At 39.7% G+C, this 18,546-nt stretch overlaps 1 protein-coding gene across 1 annotated transcript in view; it reads left to right on the forward strand.

Annotated features, from left to right (window-relative positions):
• The window catches only part of SV2C (synaptic vesicle glycoprotein 2C), a gene marked incomplete at both ends in the record, with an annotated part of 69,163 nt that overhangs the window by 32,590 nt on the left and 18,027 nt on the right, over positions 1-18,546 (forward strand). Inside the window, one exon of the mRNA XM_079548055.1 lies at positions 17,304-17,437. Coding sequence (XP_079404181.1) covers positions 17,304-17,437 — 134 coding nt within the window. The remainder of the gene's footprint in view (positions 1-17,303; positions 17,438-18,546) is intronic.

The raw sequence follows: 18,546 nt of genomic DNA on the forward strand, positions 1-18,546 counted from the left end.
ATGATGAATCCCCAAGAAGCAATAGAAGCAGAAGGGTATTAGTGGCCATCCATCCTGCAGTTCTGATGAGCATATCTGGATCCTTCTGAGAGGCAGCAGCTGTGAGGGATTTCACTTGCAGAGATTTCAGTCTAGTCTGTTTAGGGGAGACAAGTGTCTTGAAATGAAGAAAAGAGGTTGCAGTCTTCTGTAGTGACGATTATTTCAAATGAATGCCATGAAACAGTAGTTACTATTACATGATATATACTTTAGATAATGTAATAAAAAGCAGATTTTTCTGTCATTCAGTGTTTATTTTTGTGGAAATTGGAAAGTTATTGGTGGGCTGTTTTACAAAGACCAGAAGCCAGATTTTTTGCTCACCTTATATATATGTATTTATTTATTTATTTATTTATTTTTCTTTTTTCCAGAAGTAATCCATCTCAAATTATCTTTTGTATTCTTTTCTAATTATGAGTTCACTACTACACATGAATACAAAAAATTCTTGATTACTATGAAAAAGTTTGACTCTTAACTTCATTATTAACTGCCTGTAGAATAGCTGTTATTTACCATATTGAGATTGCATAGAAATTAATATCTGTAACACAAGCTTAGTTAGAATTTGTCTGCTCAGATATATACAATTCAAAGTGTCAAAGCTGATGGGGATGCAGTAAACAAATGGCTATTACTTAAATGATATTTATGTTTTTGAGATATTTTGTATAGCACTTTGAAATTCCAAAATGTACATCATAGGTGGGTCTGAGCACCAGACAAAAAGCTCAATTTCTCTCACGCCTATTTCATCAGCTATTCCCACCATTTCATCAGCAGCAAAGTTCAAAAAAGCTTATAAATGTTTTATAAATCATCATTTTGTCTTTGGCAAAGGATCACCGAGTTTCTTCTTCCATCTTTCCTTTGCTGTAGTCCCTAGAGGTGAATTTGATAATCTCCTGCTGTGCACCCATCCAATCAAAAATACGGGATGCACTTACATGATTTATAACAAAAAGAGCCATGCTTGACTGATCTCATATTGCTGCATCACTGCAGTGTCTATACTCTAAAGAACTAAGGGGGAAAAAATTCTTTTGTGTCTACAGAGATGATTTACTGTGGTTGCTTGTACGTCAACATCTGATCAACATAAACTGAAAATTTGGGAGAACAGTTACGTTTGTTCAAAGTTGGAACATCTTGAAATAGGATACCATCACTAATTTAGATAAGCACAAGGGCCATCGATGATGTTTTTTCTAATCTTGTTGAAAGAAAAAAAGAGAAAGGCATGATTAGCTGCAAAGGAAAAAGGAATAAATAGCTCATGGATGATAAGACAAAAAGTAATGAGCAGAACTTTTAGTCAAGGAGAGGAAGCATGGAAAGGAAGAGCCACTTCCTAATAATCTGTTAGATAAATATTCCTGAATAAAACTCCTGTGGAAGTAGTAGAATTGGAGTCACTAAACATCTTTATAAAAGATTAGCTAAATATATTTTGAGAATAGAGTAGGGGCAGTCACTGCTTCTGTCTTGGAGGAAGTAGCTGCATTGGATGCCCCCTGCAAAGTCCCCTTCACCCATTTTCAAAGAGCAATTAAATGAACAGAGAGTACTGGTGAAGGACAGAAAAAGGCAGGAAAACAAAAGCAGAGACAAAACAAGGAGATATCTTCAGAACTTAGGAGAAATAGAAGACAACACAAATCAATAAAGAGAAGTATTTGCTATTTCCAAAACATGTGGAAAAATGCTTGTCTGTCAAACATTTCTTACTGGTAGCTTCAAAAGAAAGAGAGATTATTCTGTTGAGTGAATGTGCTATGGCAGAAAAATTGGTGAAAAGCCACATACTTCTCCATTTTGAAAATCCTGCACTCCTAATTAAGATGAATATATATTTTTTTCATTTTTCTAAGACTTTTCCTCCTACTCTGCCTTTTCATAGGAGCTCAGAACAAACCCAAGCCATAGCAGCAGCCAATTTATAAAAATCTCAGTCCAAGGCTCCATCTTCTGTTATACAGTAGTTTCTGTTTTCTGCAGAAGATATGTTCTCTGCAGATGTCTCACTTTTGTTAATAGTCAAGAACAAAGAAAGTGTTTGAGGGAATAGCTTATTTTGCCTTTTCTCAGTAATAAAGAGCCCATTAACGCAAAATGTATATGCAGAATTATAAAGCAATCTCTCCCCTCCCCTGCTCTCCCCTCCCCTCCTCTCTCCTCTCCTTTCCTTTTTTTTTTTAATGTGGAGGAAACGTTTTATACACATTTTAAAAGCAGCAGCAGCTCTTAAAAATTACCTTCTTTATACATACTTTGAATTTGTAGTACAACTTCTGGTTTATGAATCGATGAATTTGTGGGGCCATAGCCAATGGAAAATACTGTTGGCCATCTAAAAGATGTTTTGCTAATGTTGAATCTGAATTAACTATAATGATGTTAGGCTGCACAAATCGAATAGATCAGACATAAGGGCATCTCCTCTATAATATATAATGCAACATATACTACGTGATGCAATGTCTGTTGATCTGTTCAGTATTCCACTAAGAGGCAAAGTGATCCCCAGTGTGCTGTACTCCTCCATACTTAGTGTATTGTCATTAATTCTGTATCCTGAGGGCTGAAACTGTATTTATACTTTAAAAATCTAAATTAATTAAAGTGGGTACAAGACAGTTTTAATGTTAACTTGATTTATCAGGCCCTACTCATGGATAGCTCTCATTTTGAAAAAATCCTATGAAACGAGATTATGTTAAATGTGTATACTTAAAAAAAAATAATCTTCATTTTTAGAAACAAGAATGACAGAACACAGCGGAATTTAAAACAGCTGCTTTTGCAAATCCAGCTAGGAAAGCAAAACAGATCACTTTGTTTATCAGTTTGTTGTTTTCTGTGCCCTAATATGGGGTTTGATATGGTCATTTACATGTTTATATTTGCAAGCATTGGAAGCTTAGGTAGCTTTTACCACATCTATTTACTGATCACAAAGAATGCTCATTAGTGAGCTTCAAATATAACCTGCTGGGCTCTGTAATTTAACTTTGAAAGAGAAAATTTGCTTATCTGCAGGTTCAGTAAAAAACTAACAAGATATTTTGTGAGAGAAGTTACAAAGCCTTGTTTCCTAAGGGTTTCCGGCCATCACTAAGTGATCCTTATTAATTCCTTTCTCTCTGCTCCTCATTTATGAGGAATATCACAGAATCACAGACTGGCTGAGGTTGACAGGGACTTCTGGGTCCATCTGGTGCTACTCCTGCTCAGATGGAGCTACACGAAGCCCTCATCCATGCAACTTCTGAAGATCTCTGAAGAGGTGACCCCACAGTCTCTGGGCAACCTGTGCTAGTGCTTCTGCATCCTTCATCACAGCAGACATGGTTCCTGAGATTCACAGGGAACCTCCTGTGTTCCAGTTTGTGCTCATTACCTCTTGCTCTGGCCATCACTGAAAAAAACCTGCCTCCATCTTCTTAGAACCCTCCCTTCAGATATTTGCAGATATCCCCCTGAGCTTCCTCTTTTCAAGGAAGAACAATCCCAGCTCTCTCAGCCTCTTATCGTAGGAGAGGTACTCCTGTGTCATCATCTTGATGGCCCTGCATTGGATTCTCAACCAATTGTTCCACATCTCTCTTGTACCATGGAGCCCAGAAATGGGACACAATAATCCAGGTCTTACCAGTGCTGAGTAGAATTGCAGCTTTCCATATCTTCCTCACAATAACTTTTGCGCATTACAGCCTCTTCCTTGCTTTGCTGACCTCAGAGAAGAAGCAGCACCTTTGTGCTCAAGTCAGATTTGGTGGTGTGGTCACAGTGCAGTCCTAGCATTCAGGCAGAGAGACCACTCACTTCTGCCTTTTCCTCTCTGCACTGATAGGGCCTATCACTCCTGCCTAAGCAGCACATTTCACTGGTTTTGGGTTTGGGAAATATGGTTATCTCTGCAAACATTTCTTCCTGTCAGATTTGATTGAAGTACGCCAATGGTTTCAAACAGAGTAGGTGGAGGAGCTAACAGACAGATGAACAGACTGTTGCTGTTAACATCATTATCTAATGCCATAAACATAATTTTCCAAAGAAGTCATAGTAATAGTTTGTCATTCTTATAACAGCAAAACAACAGACTTTCCTCAGGCTTATTTTTAATGAAAATTTATTCCACATAATCAATTGGCCTTGATTATAAATTAAAAAATATTGCTTGAAGATAATTAACCTCCCTTAGAATTCTGTCCAATTGCCACCAGAAGTGCCTACAGTATCAGACACTGCAATAGTTTTTTTCACTTCCAGAAACAAATAAGATGCTAGATCTGATAAGATTTCTTCTTTGCTCTTTTATTTTTTCTTTCTCATCTCCTCAGGAATGGTACTGACTGAAGCAAGATTTCTACCTCTCTTAGTTCCTCTCATGCTATTTGAGCCTATATTATCTTTTTTCCATTCTAGTGCAGGGGCTGTTTGTTAGGGTCGCTAACTGTTTTGGTCCCCATGCTAGCTGTTACTTGAAGGTAGTAGTGCCTTAAAAAAAGATAAATCACAACTAAAAAGATGTTGATAATGCTGTTAGATTTACTGACTATGACGGCTGCACTGAAAGTAATGCCTCCTATTTTAATATGTCAACCCATAATGTCAGAGGCAGACGTTGGTGGTATGGCAATAGAGGTTGAACCTTCCCACCCAATGTCCCATTATATTTTGTTGCTGTGTGACAGATGGCTGCAGAGAGGCAGTCTCACAAAACATCTGACAGGGAAGTGTGTATAAAGCAAAGATGTGGCATTGAATTCCTCTGTGCGGGAAAAATGCCACCCAGTGACATTCATTGACAGTACCTGAGTTTTTCTGAAGACCAAACAGTGGATGTGAGCACGGTGAAGTGGTGGGTGGTGTGTTTTAGCAGTGGCAACAGTGGGTCATCTCCATTGGCGCAGATTTTTACAAGAGTGTCATGCACTCTTGTTCATTGCTGGTGAAAATGCACAGCCAATGGTAGTGACTATGTTGGAAAATAGTGTTTTGTAGCTGAGAATATGATGTATCACATAGTGTTATTGTGCTCTTTGTATCTGTTGTACTTTCCATAGAAATACATGGGAGGCATTACTTTAATGGTAACATACGTATTATTTATTGTTTATTTAATCATGGAATCATGAAATCACCAAGGTTGGAAAAACACCTTCAAGATCATCAAGTCCAACCCATATACCCAAACACATAAGTAGTTTTCTTGATCCCTTTTGTAGTTACGTTTGAAACACTTCAACTGCTTCTTGTGAGTAAAAATCTCCTTCTCACTTTGGACAAATAGGACAGATTGTAACTGGAAGTCATTACTACTGAATTTGTGAGGGCAAATAATACTGTATTGAAAGACTCTGATTGAAGTTTGAATTTAGGTCCTCTGACACACAGTATTGTAGGCACAGAAATATCCATGTTTTCAGTCGGTCAAGTTAGAAGATGTGAGCATGTGCATTTAGTCACATCATTAAATTACATAAACTGACTACCTAGTCTATCTGTCTCTCTGTTAGTAATATGATATTGTTCGTTATTTATTTGCTTGAAATTAAAATTAAAAAAAGATAATAAAAGATAAAAAGCAAAATAGGAAATGAGACTGCAATCACAGTACTAAAATGCTTGTGGAAAGAAAAACAGACAAGGATTTTTCATGCAATAATTTTCTAAACAAATAAAATATAACAAGGTTACATTTTGAAAGACCTCCTTGAACCGTGTGGATGCTGTGTTATTACACTGCGGCAGAATGCAGAAGATGAAAGGCACATCACTGGTAAATGATCCATCTTCTCCGTGTTCTTCAGAAAATGTTGCAGCATTTCAATGATTGCTTTGTTTGTAAAAGTTAGACTAGATAAATAGGCCCCATTGTCTTTTCATGAACTGCAGTGTTTTGTTGTGCCTTTTTTCTGACTGTCATTTTTGATTAATTGCTTCTCTTTTCTTGTTCACCGTGAGCCCATCGTTTAAATGTCCTCAGTCCGGATGCACATAAATCACTGGAAGTCCCAGACCAGGACAGGAGCGCTTACATTTTCAATTAGCTTCTACACTTAACAGCTGTAATTAACAGTGTCTGCAACAACTTCTCAACCAAATGCTTAGCTTTATAGCAGTTCTTACAACTCCGCAGTAAAATAATTCCAAGGTTTGAATCACATTTTTCTCTGATTGTACATACACACCAAGTGTGTATTTGAAACCATTGTGGTTTCGTTTTGTGAGCTCAGAGCTATGGACTGGGTGCAGACAGCCCTACAGTAAAGCACACAGAGATTATTGAATGTGTTTTCCCTATTGGTAGAGTGAAGTCACCACTCAGCAACAGTGTAATCAGATTTTGTCACAGGCAAAAATTTCAGCCTATTCCACAGAACATTTAGCCATTTTATCATCTGTTGGCAATTTGCTCTATCAGTACTCTCTGGTATTGTCCAAACGGACATATCGAATCTCATGTGCAATCCACTCATCGCTTATTAATTAGGTGCGATACAATAAAGGAATGGAAAACACTAATGTAGAAATGTAGAGGTGGAAATCAACAAGAAATCAAAAGTAGAGATCCTACAAACAAAGCTCTTTGTAGTACCATTAGACTTCATGGGCTCAGGATGCATACTCACCACAGTATTCTTAAACTCTGACAGCTGCTTCTTGTAAATGCGCACTCCCTACTCTTTCTTTTAACATTAGTTGAATCTGCTTGATCTATGGTCTCTCAAAAGCATGACAGAGCCCTTTCTTCATAGACAGACAAGCCTCTAAGTTACAGGGATGATTCAATACTGAGCTTGCCAAAGCTGTTCTCAGAGTAGTCTCTAGCAGATTTTACCTCTTTGTCTGTTCTGAGGGTTGTAAAGTGCTGTAAGTGAGCAGCTGCACGGAGCCGTACTCAAGCAAGGACTTTGCAGAATTACATGAGTGCATAAATCTCTCGGGCCACAGACTCAGTCAGCCAAACAGCCAGATCAATTATGTGCCACAGTGCTTGTGATGAGATTTCTGATGGTATCAGCACAATATTAACCCTCAGTGGCCTAGAATTCTGCTTTGTGTTTTGTTTTTTGTTTTTTGTTTTTTCTATTAGTTTGGTTTTTTTCATGTTGGTTGGTTTTGGTTTTGGTTTGTTTGTTTTAAGTACATGACTATTTAGAAGGTACTGGAGAGAAATCATCCTTTTACATGGACAGACAGTGATAGGACAAGGGAGAATGGTTTTAAACTAAAGGAGGAAGGATGTAAATTAGATGTCAGGAGGAAGTCTTTCCCGGAGAGGGTGGTGAGGCACTGGAACAGGCTGCCCAGAGAGGTTGTGGATGCCCCATCCCTGGAGGTGTTTAAGGCCAGGTTGAATTGGGCCCTGGGCAATCTGATCTAGCACTTGATCTAGTGCTTGGCAACCCTACCTGTGGCAGGGCAGTTGGGTTTTATTGATCCTTGAGGTCTCTTCCAACCCTGGCCACTCTATGATTCTATGATTACCTTTTCAGTTTCTCAATTCTCATGCTGCTTGGTTCTGTAATGTAAATTCAGCAAAACCACTAAATATCTTACTCATACTGGAAAAAATATGCTTTAATTTTTTTATGCTCATTTTTTATCTGGTTGTTAAGCTAATTCTTAGATCATTCTTTAATTTAGTTTTCTTTCCAGATACTGTCTGCTACCGCTATGGCTTTCAACAATTCACAGTTTGCTTCTAGACTTCATGCCTGTAAAAGTTAAGACAAATAAAGTTACTGTTCACACATCTGAGTTAGCATTACAGCTGCCTTCCTTTCCCTTTCCCCATAATATGAACAAGACACTGAAAAGACTGCTAAAGCTAAGAGTATGTATTAAAGCATCTTAGATTCAAGCACTTAGTGCAATAATTGGTTTCCACATGTGTGAAAAGGGTACCATATGAGTCTTACTATCTCCCTGTATGATTATGTGGATCTACACCAAATCTTTAAATGAAAGAATATTTTCCAAAGCCAAATTCAGATGCAGGAATTTAACAAAAGCAACCATTTATAGGAAAATTCAGTACTTCAGCTTTTGATGGCACATCACAGCTCTTTTCACTCCTTGCATCTGAACAGCGGGCAAAGTTCAACTAATGTCAATCTATATTAACTTCCATTACTTTCAAGCTCTTTTTCCTAAATAAGGGATATAAGAAATGATTCTATATAATATAAGGGATATTCTCTGCATTTCCCTTAATAGGAGTTGTTACTTAACACTGTAGTATCATGTCCTGCAATCTTCGCCATTTCAGAGATGAGTTTCTTGCCTGCATTTGCTCTTGTGAGTCACAGCACCTTGATCCACCTGGGTCAAGGGATTATTGCACTCCACACTTGCATGCTTTTTTCTCTTCCCACCCACCTGGCCCCATCCCAACGTTGTTAGGTATTCAAATAAAATCTACTTTTTATGGGATTTTTATCAAGCTTATCACAGCTATGTTCGCATTTCCACAGCAAGGAAACAGAAACCTGATCTGCTCATAGCTCTAGATTCTGCACAGACTATTTATATGGATTCAAGTGAAAGGCTGACATATCATGTCTAAACTTTAATGAACTTTAGGCAAGTATCTCATTTTTGTATGAAGTATACACTAACATTCTCCTCAGAGAAAAGTAATAGACTAAGCAGCACTAGAGCAGGTATTAAAATCATTTAAAAATCAAGTTACTGGTGTCACTATTTTTAAGTACTGAAGCTTGAGGCCTACAGCACCATACACTGGATAGAGAATTTGTTTCTGATGTTATTAGACAGCAGGTGATCTTCTAGGTGTGGTCAGCACTGCTTGCAGCTGACCTAGTGCTTATTTAAATAGCAGATATTTTAGCCAAAAAGATTGGAGGCCTGATAATCTCAGGTCTGCAGATGTTAGTGCTGGCAAATGCTGAGTGTTAGGAGCTGACAACTGCCTGCTCAGCGGGAGAAGGAATGTGTAATTAAAAAATGCTTTGTTCCTTTTAATCATGGTTTCAATTGTAAGCAGACAAAGTCTGGGTTTAATACATGGTAAAATACATCCGTTTAGCAACATTACTTTCTTCTTTCAGTGAACTGTTGATCCTTATGTCTGTAAGGGATTAATAGCATTAGCTTGAGAGACAGACAGATGTGAATGAGAATTAGAGTCTTTTAGATGCAGCTCTGTCAAGGTAACCCAATCATGGCCTGACACACTTTGGTTATTTTATTTCCTGAATTATTCTGCAAAAATTACCTGCTGAGTCAATGGGGTTAAAGAATATCTATCAATCGAGGCTAAAAATATCACTGAATTTCCCTTGGGATATTAATAATCTAATCACATGAAGGACATAAGTTCTTCTTTGTGCTGCTGGAATTTCACATCAATATAGTTAAAGAATAATTATGAAACATTATTTCTGCTTTTGTTAGAGACAGTATATTTCACTCAAGCTCTTGAAAGTATCGAGAATATTCCTCAGTTATGTTATTTAGATGAACTCTCTTGTTTTTCAGTTTCAGCAGTGTTTTACTGTTATTCTTTGGAGCGGGCATACAAGCAGTGTTTGCCAGCATTCCCTTGGTGACAGGGATGAACGCTGAGATGACCAGGAAAAGCCATCTTATAAATGCATGGCTGAGAGGCTGGTGCAAGCGTAAAAATTTTGGATTCTTTGATCATGGGGTGGTCTACTCGGCATCTGGCCTGAGGTCTGATGGGAATTGCTTGTCTCCAAAAGGGAGACGGATACTTGCCCAGGAGCTGGCGGGACTTGTAGAGAGGGCTTTAAACTAGATAGGAAGGGGGAGGGGGATAAAGCCAGGCCTGCTAGAGAGCAGCCTGGGGAAGTGGTAGTGGGATTAGGTGAGAGGCGAGGGGCTCAGCTGAGGTGCGTCTACACTAATGCACGCAGCATGGGCAACAAACAAGAAGAGTTGGAAGCCATTGTGCAGCAGGCAAACTATGACCTAGTAGCCATAACGGAAACGTGGTGGGATTGCTCCCACGATTGGAGTGCTGCAATGGATGGCTATAAACTCTTCAGGAAAGATAGGCAAGGAAGGCGGGGTGGAGGTGTAGCTCTCTATGTTAGGGAATGCTTTTACGCTACTGAGATTATGACTGGGGACGATAACGTTGAATCCCTATGGGTAAAGATCAGAGGAAGGGCTGACAAGACAGGCACCCTGGTGGGCGTCTGTTATAGACCCCCAAATCAAGATGAAGAAACAGATGAGGTATTCTATAAGCAGCTGGCACAAGCTGCACAGTCGCCTGCCCTTGTCCTCATGGGGGACTTTAACTTCCCTGACGTATGCTGGGAGTACAGCACAGCACAAAGGAAGCAGTCTAGGAGGTTTCTGGAATGCGTAGAGGACAACTTCCTGATACAGCTGGTCGGAGAGCCCACGAGAGGAACTGCCCCACTAGACCTGCTGTTCACAAACAGGGAAGGTTTGGTGGGAGATGTGGAGGTTGGAGGCTGTCTTGGACAGAGTGATCATGAAATGATAGACTTCGTGATTCACGGTGGAGCCTGGAGGGGGAATAGTAATACTGCTACCTTGGACTTCAGGAGGGCGGACTTTGAATTGTTCAGGGGACTAATAGGGGGAGTCCCCTGGCATTCAGTCCTAGCAAGCAAAGGGGTCCAAGAGAGCTGGTTGCTCTTCAAAAAGGAAGTCTTAAGGGCGCAGGAGCAGGCAGTCCCCCTGAGCTGCAAAATGAGCCGGCGGGGAAGAAGACCGGCGTGGATGAATAGGGAGCTATTCCTGAGGCTCCGGGAGAAAAAGAGAATCTACCGCCTGTGGAAAGAGGGACAGGCCACTCAAAATGAATACAGGGAAGTTGTTAGGATGTGTAGAGGTGAAATCAGAAAGGCAAAAGCCCAGCTTGAATTTAACCTAGCTGCTGGTGTGAAAAGGAATAAGAAACTCTTTTATAAATACATTAACAGTAAGAGGAGGACAAAGGAGAATATCCACTCTTTGCTGGACGAGGCTGGGAATGTGACCACTGAGGATAAGGAAAAGGCGGAGGTTCTGAATGCCTTCTTTACGTCTGTCTTTAAAAGTCAGACCAGTTATCCTCAGGATACCCCTCTCTCTGACCTGGTAATCTCGGCTGGGGAGCACACTAACCCCCCTGCGATTCTGAAAGAAACAGTCAGAGACCTACTGCTCCAGCTGGACTGTCACAAGTCGATGGGGCCAGATGAGATCCACCCAAGAGTGCTGAGGGAACTGGCGGAGGTGATAGCCGAGCCGCTTTCCATCATCTGTCAGTGCTCCTTGTTGACTGGTGAGGTCCCAGATGACTGGAGGCTTGCCAATGTGACTCCCATTTATAAGAAAGGTCGTAAGGAGGATCCGGGGAACTACAGGCCTGTCAGCCTGACCTCGGTGCCAGGGAAGGTTATGGAGCAGATCGTCTTGAGGGAGATCATGCGGCATGTGCAGGGTGACCGGGGGATCAGGCCTAGCCAGCATGGGTTCATGAAGGGCAGGTCCTGTTTGACCAACCTGATCTCCTTCTATGATCTAGTGACCCATCTGGTGGATGAAGGAAAGGCTGTTGATGTGGTCTACCTAGACTTCAGCAAAGCCTTTGACACTGTCTCCCACAGCATTCTCCTGCAGAAGCTGGCAGTCAGAGGCTTGGATGGGTACACTCTTGGCTGGGTAAGGAGCTGGCTGGAGGGCCGGGCGCAGAGAGTGGTGGTGAATGGAGTCAAATCCAGCTGGCGACCGGTCGTGAGTGGTGTTCCGCAGGGGTCGGTGCTGGGGCCTGTCCTCTTCAATATCTTTATAGATGACCTCGATGAGGGCATCGAGTGCACCCTCAGTAAATTCGCAGATGACACCAAATTGGCTGGAAGCGTGGATCTGCCTGGGGGTAGCGACGCCCTACAGAGGGATCTGGACAGGCTGGAGAGCTGGGCTGGAGCCAATGGGATGAGTTTCAACAAGGCCAAATGCCGGGTCCTGCACTTCGGCCGCAACAACCCCAGGCGACGCTACAGGCTTGGGGCGGTGTGGCTGGAGGACTGCGTAGAGGAAACGGACCTGGGGGTATTGATTGATGCTCGGCTGAACATGAGCCGACAGTGTGCCCAGGTGGCCAAGAAGGCCAATGGCATCCTGGCTTGCATCAGAAACAGTGTTGCAAGCAGGAGCAGAGAGGTGATTGTTCCCCTATATTCAGCACTCGTCAGGCCGCACCTCGAGTACTGTGTCCAGTTTTGGGCCCCTCACTGCAAGAAAGATATTGAGGCCCTGGAGCGTGTTCAAAGAAGGGCAACGAAGCTGGTGAGGGGTCTGGAGCACAGGCCATATGAGGAGAGGCTGAAGGAGCTGGGAATGTTCAGCCTGGAGAAGAGGAGGCTCAGGGGAGACCTTATTGCTCTCTATAACTTCCTGAAGGGAGGTTGTAGTGAGCTGGGGGTCGGCCTCTTCTCTCGTGTCATTAGTGATAGGACCAGGGGGAATGGTTTCAAGCTACGCCAGGGGAAATTCAGGCTGGACATGAGGAAGTATTACTTTTCAGAAAGGGTGGTCAGGCACTGGAATGGACTGCCCAGGGAGGTGGTGGAATCACCGACCCTGGGGGTGTTCAAGGAAAGACTGGATGTTGCGTTGAGGGACATGGTTTAGTAGGAGCTATTGGGAATAGGTGAACGGTTGGACTGGGTGATCTTTTAGGTCTTTTCCAACCTTAGTGATTCTATGATTCTATGATTCTATGATTCCAATCAGTAGCACTAAAATATTTGGGTTCAAGTTCTGGATGTCACTCACAGCTAAGTTTAGCAGTATCAGGACAGACTAAATTTAAGTTCAGTGGTAGAGTATTTTGGTTCTGCCAGATGTCGAAATTCCAGTCATTTTTGTAAGGTTGGTTTAGCTTCGACGTTGCTCAGAGAACAAACAGGAAATGCCCAGTGAACAAACAAACAAACAAACAAAAAGCATTTGTGCATTTTTAATTGATTATTGTATTATGTGCGGTAACAGTGCCGCCAAGTGGCACTTCAGGTCAATCACACACTTACTGAAAGTGTTTCCACCTTAAAAATATTAAAACTGAGCCTATATGACCTGGTTGTGGTGAATAAGTGTGTTTTAAAACAGAAACAAGCAATAGAATCCCTATATTCATTTAGGTTTTTTGAAAGGTTCTTTACAACTTTGTTCCTCTGGAATTTCAAAACCTCCTTGCTAGACAGTATTTATACAGTCTGTAAGCACTTTTTTTTTTTTCCTATTGCTCACATTGCACTTTAAAACCTTAAATGACTTGCTGAGTTATCAAGTTCCCTTTCAGCCCTCATTTTGGAAAGTTAAGTAGACTATGTCCACTGATCAGCTCTCATTAGGTACAGTATGTCATCACCTAACCACTGTAAAAAAAATACACGTGATCTAGAAGACATTACTAGCAATGTAAATTGAAAAAATTCAGCATAATATGGACATGTTTATTTCTATGCTTATTCAGAAAATCTATGACATGTTTCTTTCTTTTGGAGCAAGAACTGATTTACAATATCCTTTTAACTTATTAATATTACAAAACAGATGAAATACCGTTAGGGTAAAGGTTTTGTTGACATTCAACTTCATACATAAGCCCGTGACTGTAATTGATAGCAGCCTTTTGCTTACATTTTGCTTTTGCTCTGCTGCATTCTGCTGTGGCTCTGTAATCAGTAATTGTCATGTCTGTGATTCACTTGATCCCTTTCAGTAATCAGTACAGTGAGAACACAATATTCAGCAAGAAGGCTGGTGCACTGGCTTCGTATTTCATCACTGCAGATTTTACATTGCTCTACAGTAAACTTTTCCCAAGATGCATTTGGGGCAAGGGTTTCAGCAATTCATAAAATATTGGAGCTTGGCACTGTTTTCAAGATTAATGGCCTTGAAACACAGCATAGCCAGGGAGCAAAGGTGGAGCTGAGCTCTGGGCTGCTGCACAGAGCTCTGAATGCTGCTGAGTAGAGCTTCTCCATCTTCGCTGTTGTATCTCGATTCAGGGAAGGGGAAGGCAAACTGAGTTACAGCCAAGCTCCTTTTTATTTCAAGACTCATAGACAGTAGTTATGAGATCCACTTTGAGAGCTGAATTCAAAATTATTCTAATGGCTTCATTTTCCATATCAGCTCATGACACCAGATAATGGGATGGTCAACATAAGAATAAATCTGTACTTGCTCTGCATTTAAGGTACATGCTTGTTCTGCTCTTTTACCAGGTGGTGAAGGAATAAGTAGGAGGACAGGCTCAAGGTAGATGTGTTGCAACACTTTTTCTACCAATTCTTCTAATTCTCACATTCACTGTTATCATTAATTCTGCAGACACAATAAATCATGGGATTAACTGCAGCATCCAATACAAGGAGAAAAAGATGTAATAAGAGCAGTAGAAACTATGATGAACATTTCACTTAACAAGCTCTCAGACATTCTGACGAGTAAAAATATGTCTTGCAAATGGTGAAGATGACAGCAGCATACACAGTGCAGTCATTGTTTTTAATTAATGTGGCTTTTTAAATTTTAAATTAATTAATTAGCAATATAGCTCACTTACCTTAATAAAAAACACCTTGAAGTAAATTATTACTGTCAATTTTGAGGACTGGCTACAGAGATACTGCTGTTGTTTTACAACATGTATAAAACTAGCATAAAAATTTCTTACACAGAAATACTATTTAGGAAGCTATATCTCTCACAGTATAAACCAGACTGGTAAAAAGCAGACAGGGTAAATATAGTACTGTCTGTGAGTATTGTGGAGTGGTTTAAATGACCAGAGATGGCATTTTGACTGTGTTATTCTAAGAGATGAAAGCCTTGCTTCTGTTGTCTCCTTTCTAGAAGTTGCACTGCTGCCCGACTGGTATACCAGAGGGTTTTGTATTGTAGCTTAACATATATAATTAACATCATTTGAATGATTATAATAGAATGTGTACAAAATACATATCCCAACATGATTCCTAATTGCCTTATCAACTCACCCTAAACCTTCCTTTATTTTTTTCTTTACTTTCTGGTTTTGTTTTGGTTTTAATCTTTATTTTTTTCATTTGACTTTCTATTTTTGAATAAAATTTATCATCAAAAGTAGGTTGACATTTTAGGTATCTTCTTTTTGTTGGATGGAACTTTGGAGGAGGAAAGTATATCTATCTGGAACCTTCCTTATAGAAAAAGTAAAATGGCAGTCAATGATCATCACCAATATTGTTGCTGATTTCACTTCTGTCTTCTGAGACTAAATAAGGGTGTAAATAAATCTGATAAATCTTCTGAAACTCAGAAAATTTGTAATGAATAAGAAAAAACAGGTTCCCAGTTCTACAGCTCAGTTTCATAGAGCTGTTGATAAAGGGCAAAGACACATCATGGGTGCAAGTACTTTAATTAGAAAACTGATCTTTTCCTAAGAATGAATTTATGACGCAGAACACGAGATTTTTAAATTTCAAAATATACTGTATTCATTGCAGATTAGCACTTCATTTAAAGAAGTATTTAATAAGACATTTGGCACTATGCTGTACCAGTTGTTTACTGATATCCAGTCAGATTTAGTTTACTGTGTACTTCGTCCAGAAGGAATCAGTTAGCAAAGAAGTATATCAGATAAATCCAGCGTTAGGACTTTCGTTAGCCAGTATTCCATTTTCTTCTGGTAATCACTTCAATCATTATTGTTATTCTTATCTCCCACTCTACTTTTAATAAGCTTTCCTTCAATATTTTGCCTAAAATATTCTACAGTATTGAAGTCAGACTGAAGGTAATTACCTACATCATGTTTTTGTTTTTCTTAAGATTTTTTTTTTTATTTCTAAAAATTCTATCATTTCAGTAGTCCAATTCATGCAATTAGATGTTTTATTAAAAAGCTGAACTAACGACTCTGAAGTTTCACGTGAGTTTTTTCTAGTACTTCTTTTTGCTGTCTTCTTAGGAGTCCATACTCACGTATACTTCAAGATCTATTTCTCAGATGAGATGTTTTCTCGTGCCATCTTTTTTTGCTTAAGATCGTAATGAGTTTGTTGATGTCAGATAGAAGTTTAAACACTAATTTTTTTTTTTTTTTCCTGTACATCCAATTAAGATGTGGAGGAAATTTTACTTTCAGCAGAGTTGAAGAAATTGTATAGTGCTCTGGAAAACTACAAAAGTAGAAACCAGGCATTAAAAATGTCTTAAATTTTGCACTATGTTACATTATGTGTTGGTGTTATTAAGAGTGTTGAAATTAGGTCTTTGTAGAGAATAGCTACTAAAATGTCACTTATTGCAAACTTGTTTTGCAAGGTTTACAAACTATTCCACAGTATTCAATTTTATAAAATAGCACAGTGAGTTCTGCAGCAAAAGCAGCTCTCGAAACTCCAAAATACTGATTATCTGCACCTAAAGGAACCAGTGGCCTCAACCATATGTACAACTCAAGGAATAGAAACATTAATTCAAAAATAGATTCACACACACGCATACACCTAAAAAAAAAAAAAAAAAAAAAGGGGGAAAAGAAAGAAATAAGAAAGAAATTACCATATGCCAGTATTTCAGTGCTGAGTTACAAGATACTAATTTGAAGAAGGTCCAAGAGCATGAGTTTTACAAGCAATTTACTCTGATTTTAGAGCTTCTCTTTCTAGCAGCCTAAAAGCATGTTGTTGTAGATTTTTTCTGCACTGTTTCTTGAATATTTTTCACAAATTTCTACTGTTTCTGCTTTTTTCATTTATTTCTAATGATTTACTATGAGAACTCAGTGCCCAATATTCATTAACATTTAAAATAGCTTATAAGAGGAAGATTTTAAGAAGACAAATAGGTTTTGATTTTGTCAGTAAAAGATAATATTTTTTTAAAAAGTTTCTCATTTAGTAGACACACTGGTGCAACATCCAGTGTTAGAAAAATCAACAAAATATATCCTCTTGGTATTTGTGAGAGATTTTTAATTCTCCCTCCTTCCAGTATTCAAGCAAAACTACCTGTCCGTATGTTAAGTCTTACGTATGATCAAGGCATTCCTTCTCCATTACTGTGACTACTTTCATACAGATTTTGCCAGAAAACATGACATAGACTTCCTCATCCTCATTCTATATAGTATGGATGTTTTCCATGTTGACATGCATAAGATTGAAATTCAAAGTGTAATATTACTTGTGAAATCATTTATACTTGTGAAAATTTGTGAATTTCTTCTTTCTTAGGATGGAGTTTCAGCATGGGATCTGCTTATCAGTTTCACAGTTGGAGAGTATTTGTGATCGTCTGTGCATTGCCCTGTGTCTCTTCTGTGGTAGCCCTCACCTTTATGCCAGAAAGTCCACGGTTCTTGCTGGAGGTATAACTTTCAACTTGTTTTTTGGGTTTCAGTCAAAACTATTTCTGTGTTTACACTTGGAAAGAGACATCACAGATAACAAAAAAAAAAAAAAAAAAAAAAAAGCATATTTAATTATATCAGTAGCAAAAGGAAAACATGGGCTGAATAAAGTGCCTTGGTAATAGAGGACACTGAAAAGGCAGTTACTGAAAGCCTTCTTCGCTTCAGTCTTTACTGGTAAGGCTACCTAGCAGGAATTCCAGTACTCTGGAGATAAGAGTGAGTCTGAGAAAAGGAAGAATTACCCTCAGCCTAGGAGAATTTGGTTAGTGGTTATCTAGGCAGACTCGATGCACGCAAATCCATGGGCCTCAATGGAATGTAACTATGTAACCATGAGTGCTGTGTGAACTGTTTACCAAACCACTGTCCAGCATCTATGGAGAATGGCAGAGGTTCTTGAAGACCGGTGGAGTGCTGGTGTTCCCCAGGAGTTGGTACTTGCTCTGGTCTTATGTAAAATCTTCATCAGTGGCATGGATGAAAGGGCAGAGCACAGCCACAGCAGATTTGCTGATGATGCAAAGCTTGGAGGAATGCCTGACACACCAGAACGCTGTGCTGCCATTCAAGGAGAACTGGGCAGGCTAGAGAGTTGAGTGAAGAGGAACCTTTTGAGGTTCAACAATGGCAAATGTAGAGTTCTATACCTGGGGAGGAATAACCGCATGCATCAGTACAGGTTAGGTGCTGATCTGCTGGAAAGGAGCTCTGCAGAGAAGGAACTGGGTGCACTGTGTCTTTGTGTCCAAGAAGACCAGTGGTATCCTGGTATCTTGGGATGCATTAAAACACAGTGACCAAAAGATCAAGGCAAGTGATCCTGCCTTTCTATGCTGCCCTGTTGAGGTCACATCTGGAGGGCTGTTTTCAATTCTCAAGAAAGATTGGGAACTATTGGACAGAATCCAGTTGATGGCCACAAAGATGATGAGTAGTCTGAGGCATCTCCCTTCATTGGAGAGGCTGAGAGAGCTGGGATTGTTCAGCCTGGAGGAGACTGAGAGGGGATCTTATCAATGCTTAGATATGTCTGAAGGATGGGTATCAAGTGGATGGGGCCATAG

Source organism: Tetrao urogallus (genome assembly GCF_951394365.1).
Source record: "Tetrao urogallus genome assembly, chromosome: Z".
Lineage (NCBI taxonomy): Eukaryota > Metazoa > Chordata > Aves > Galliformes > Phasianidae > Tetrao > Tetrao urogallus.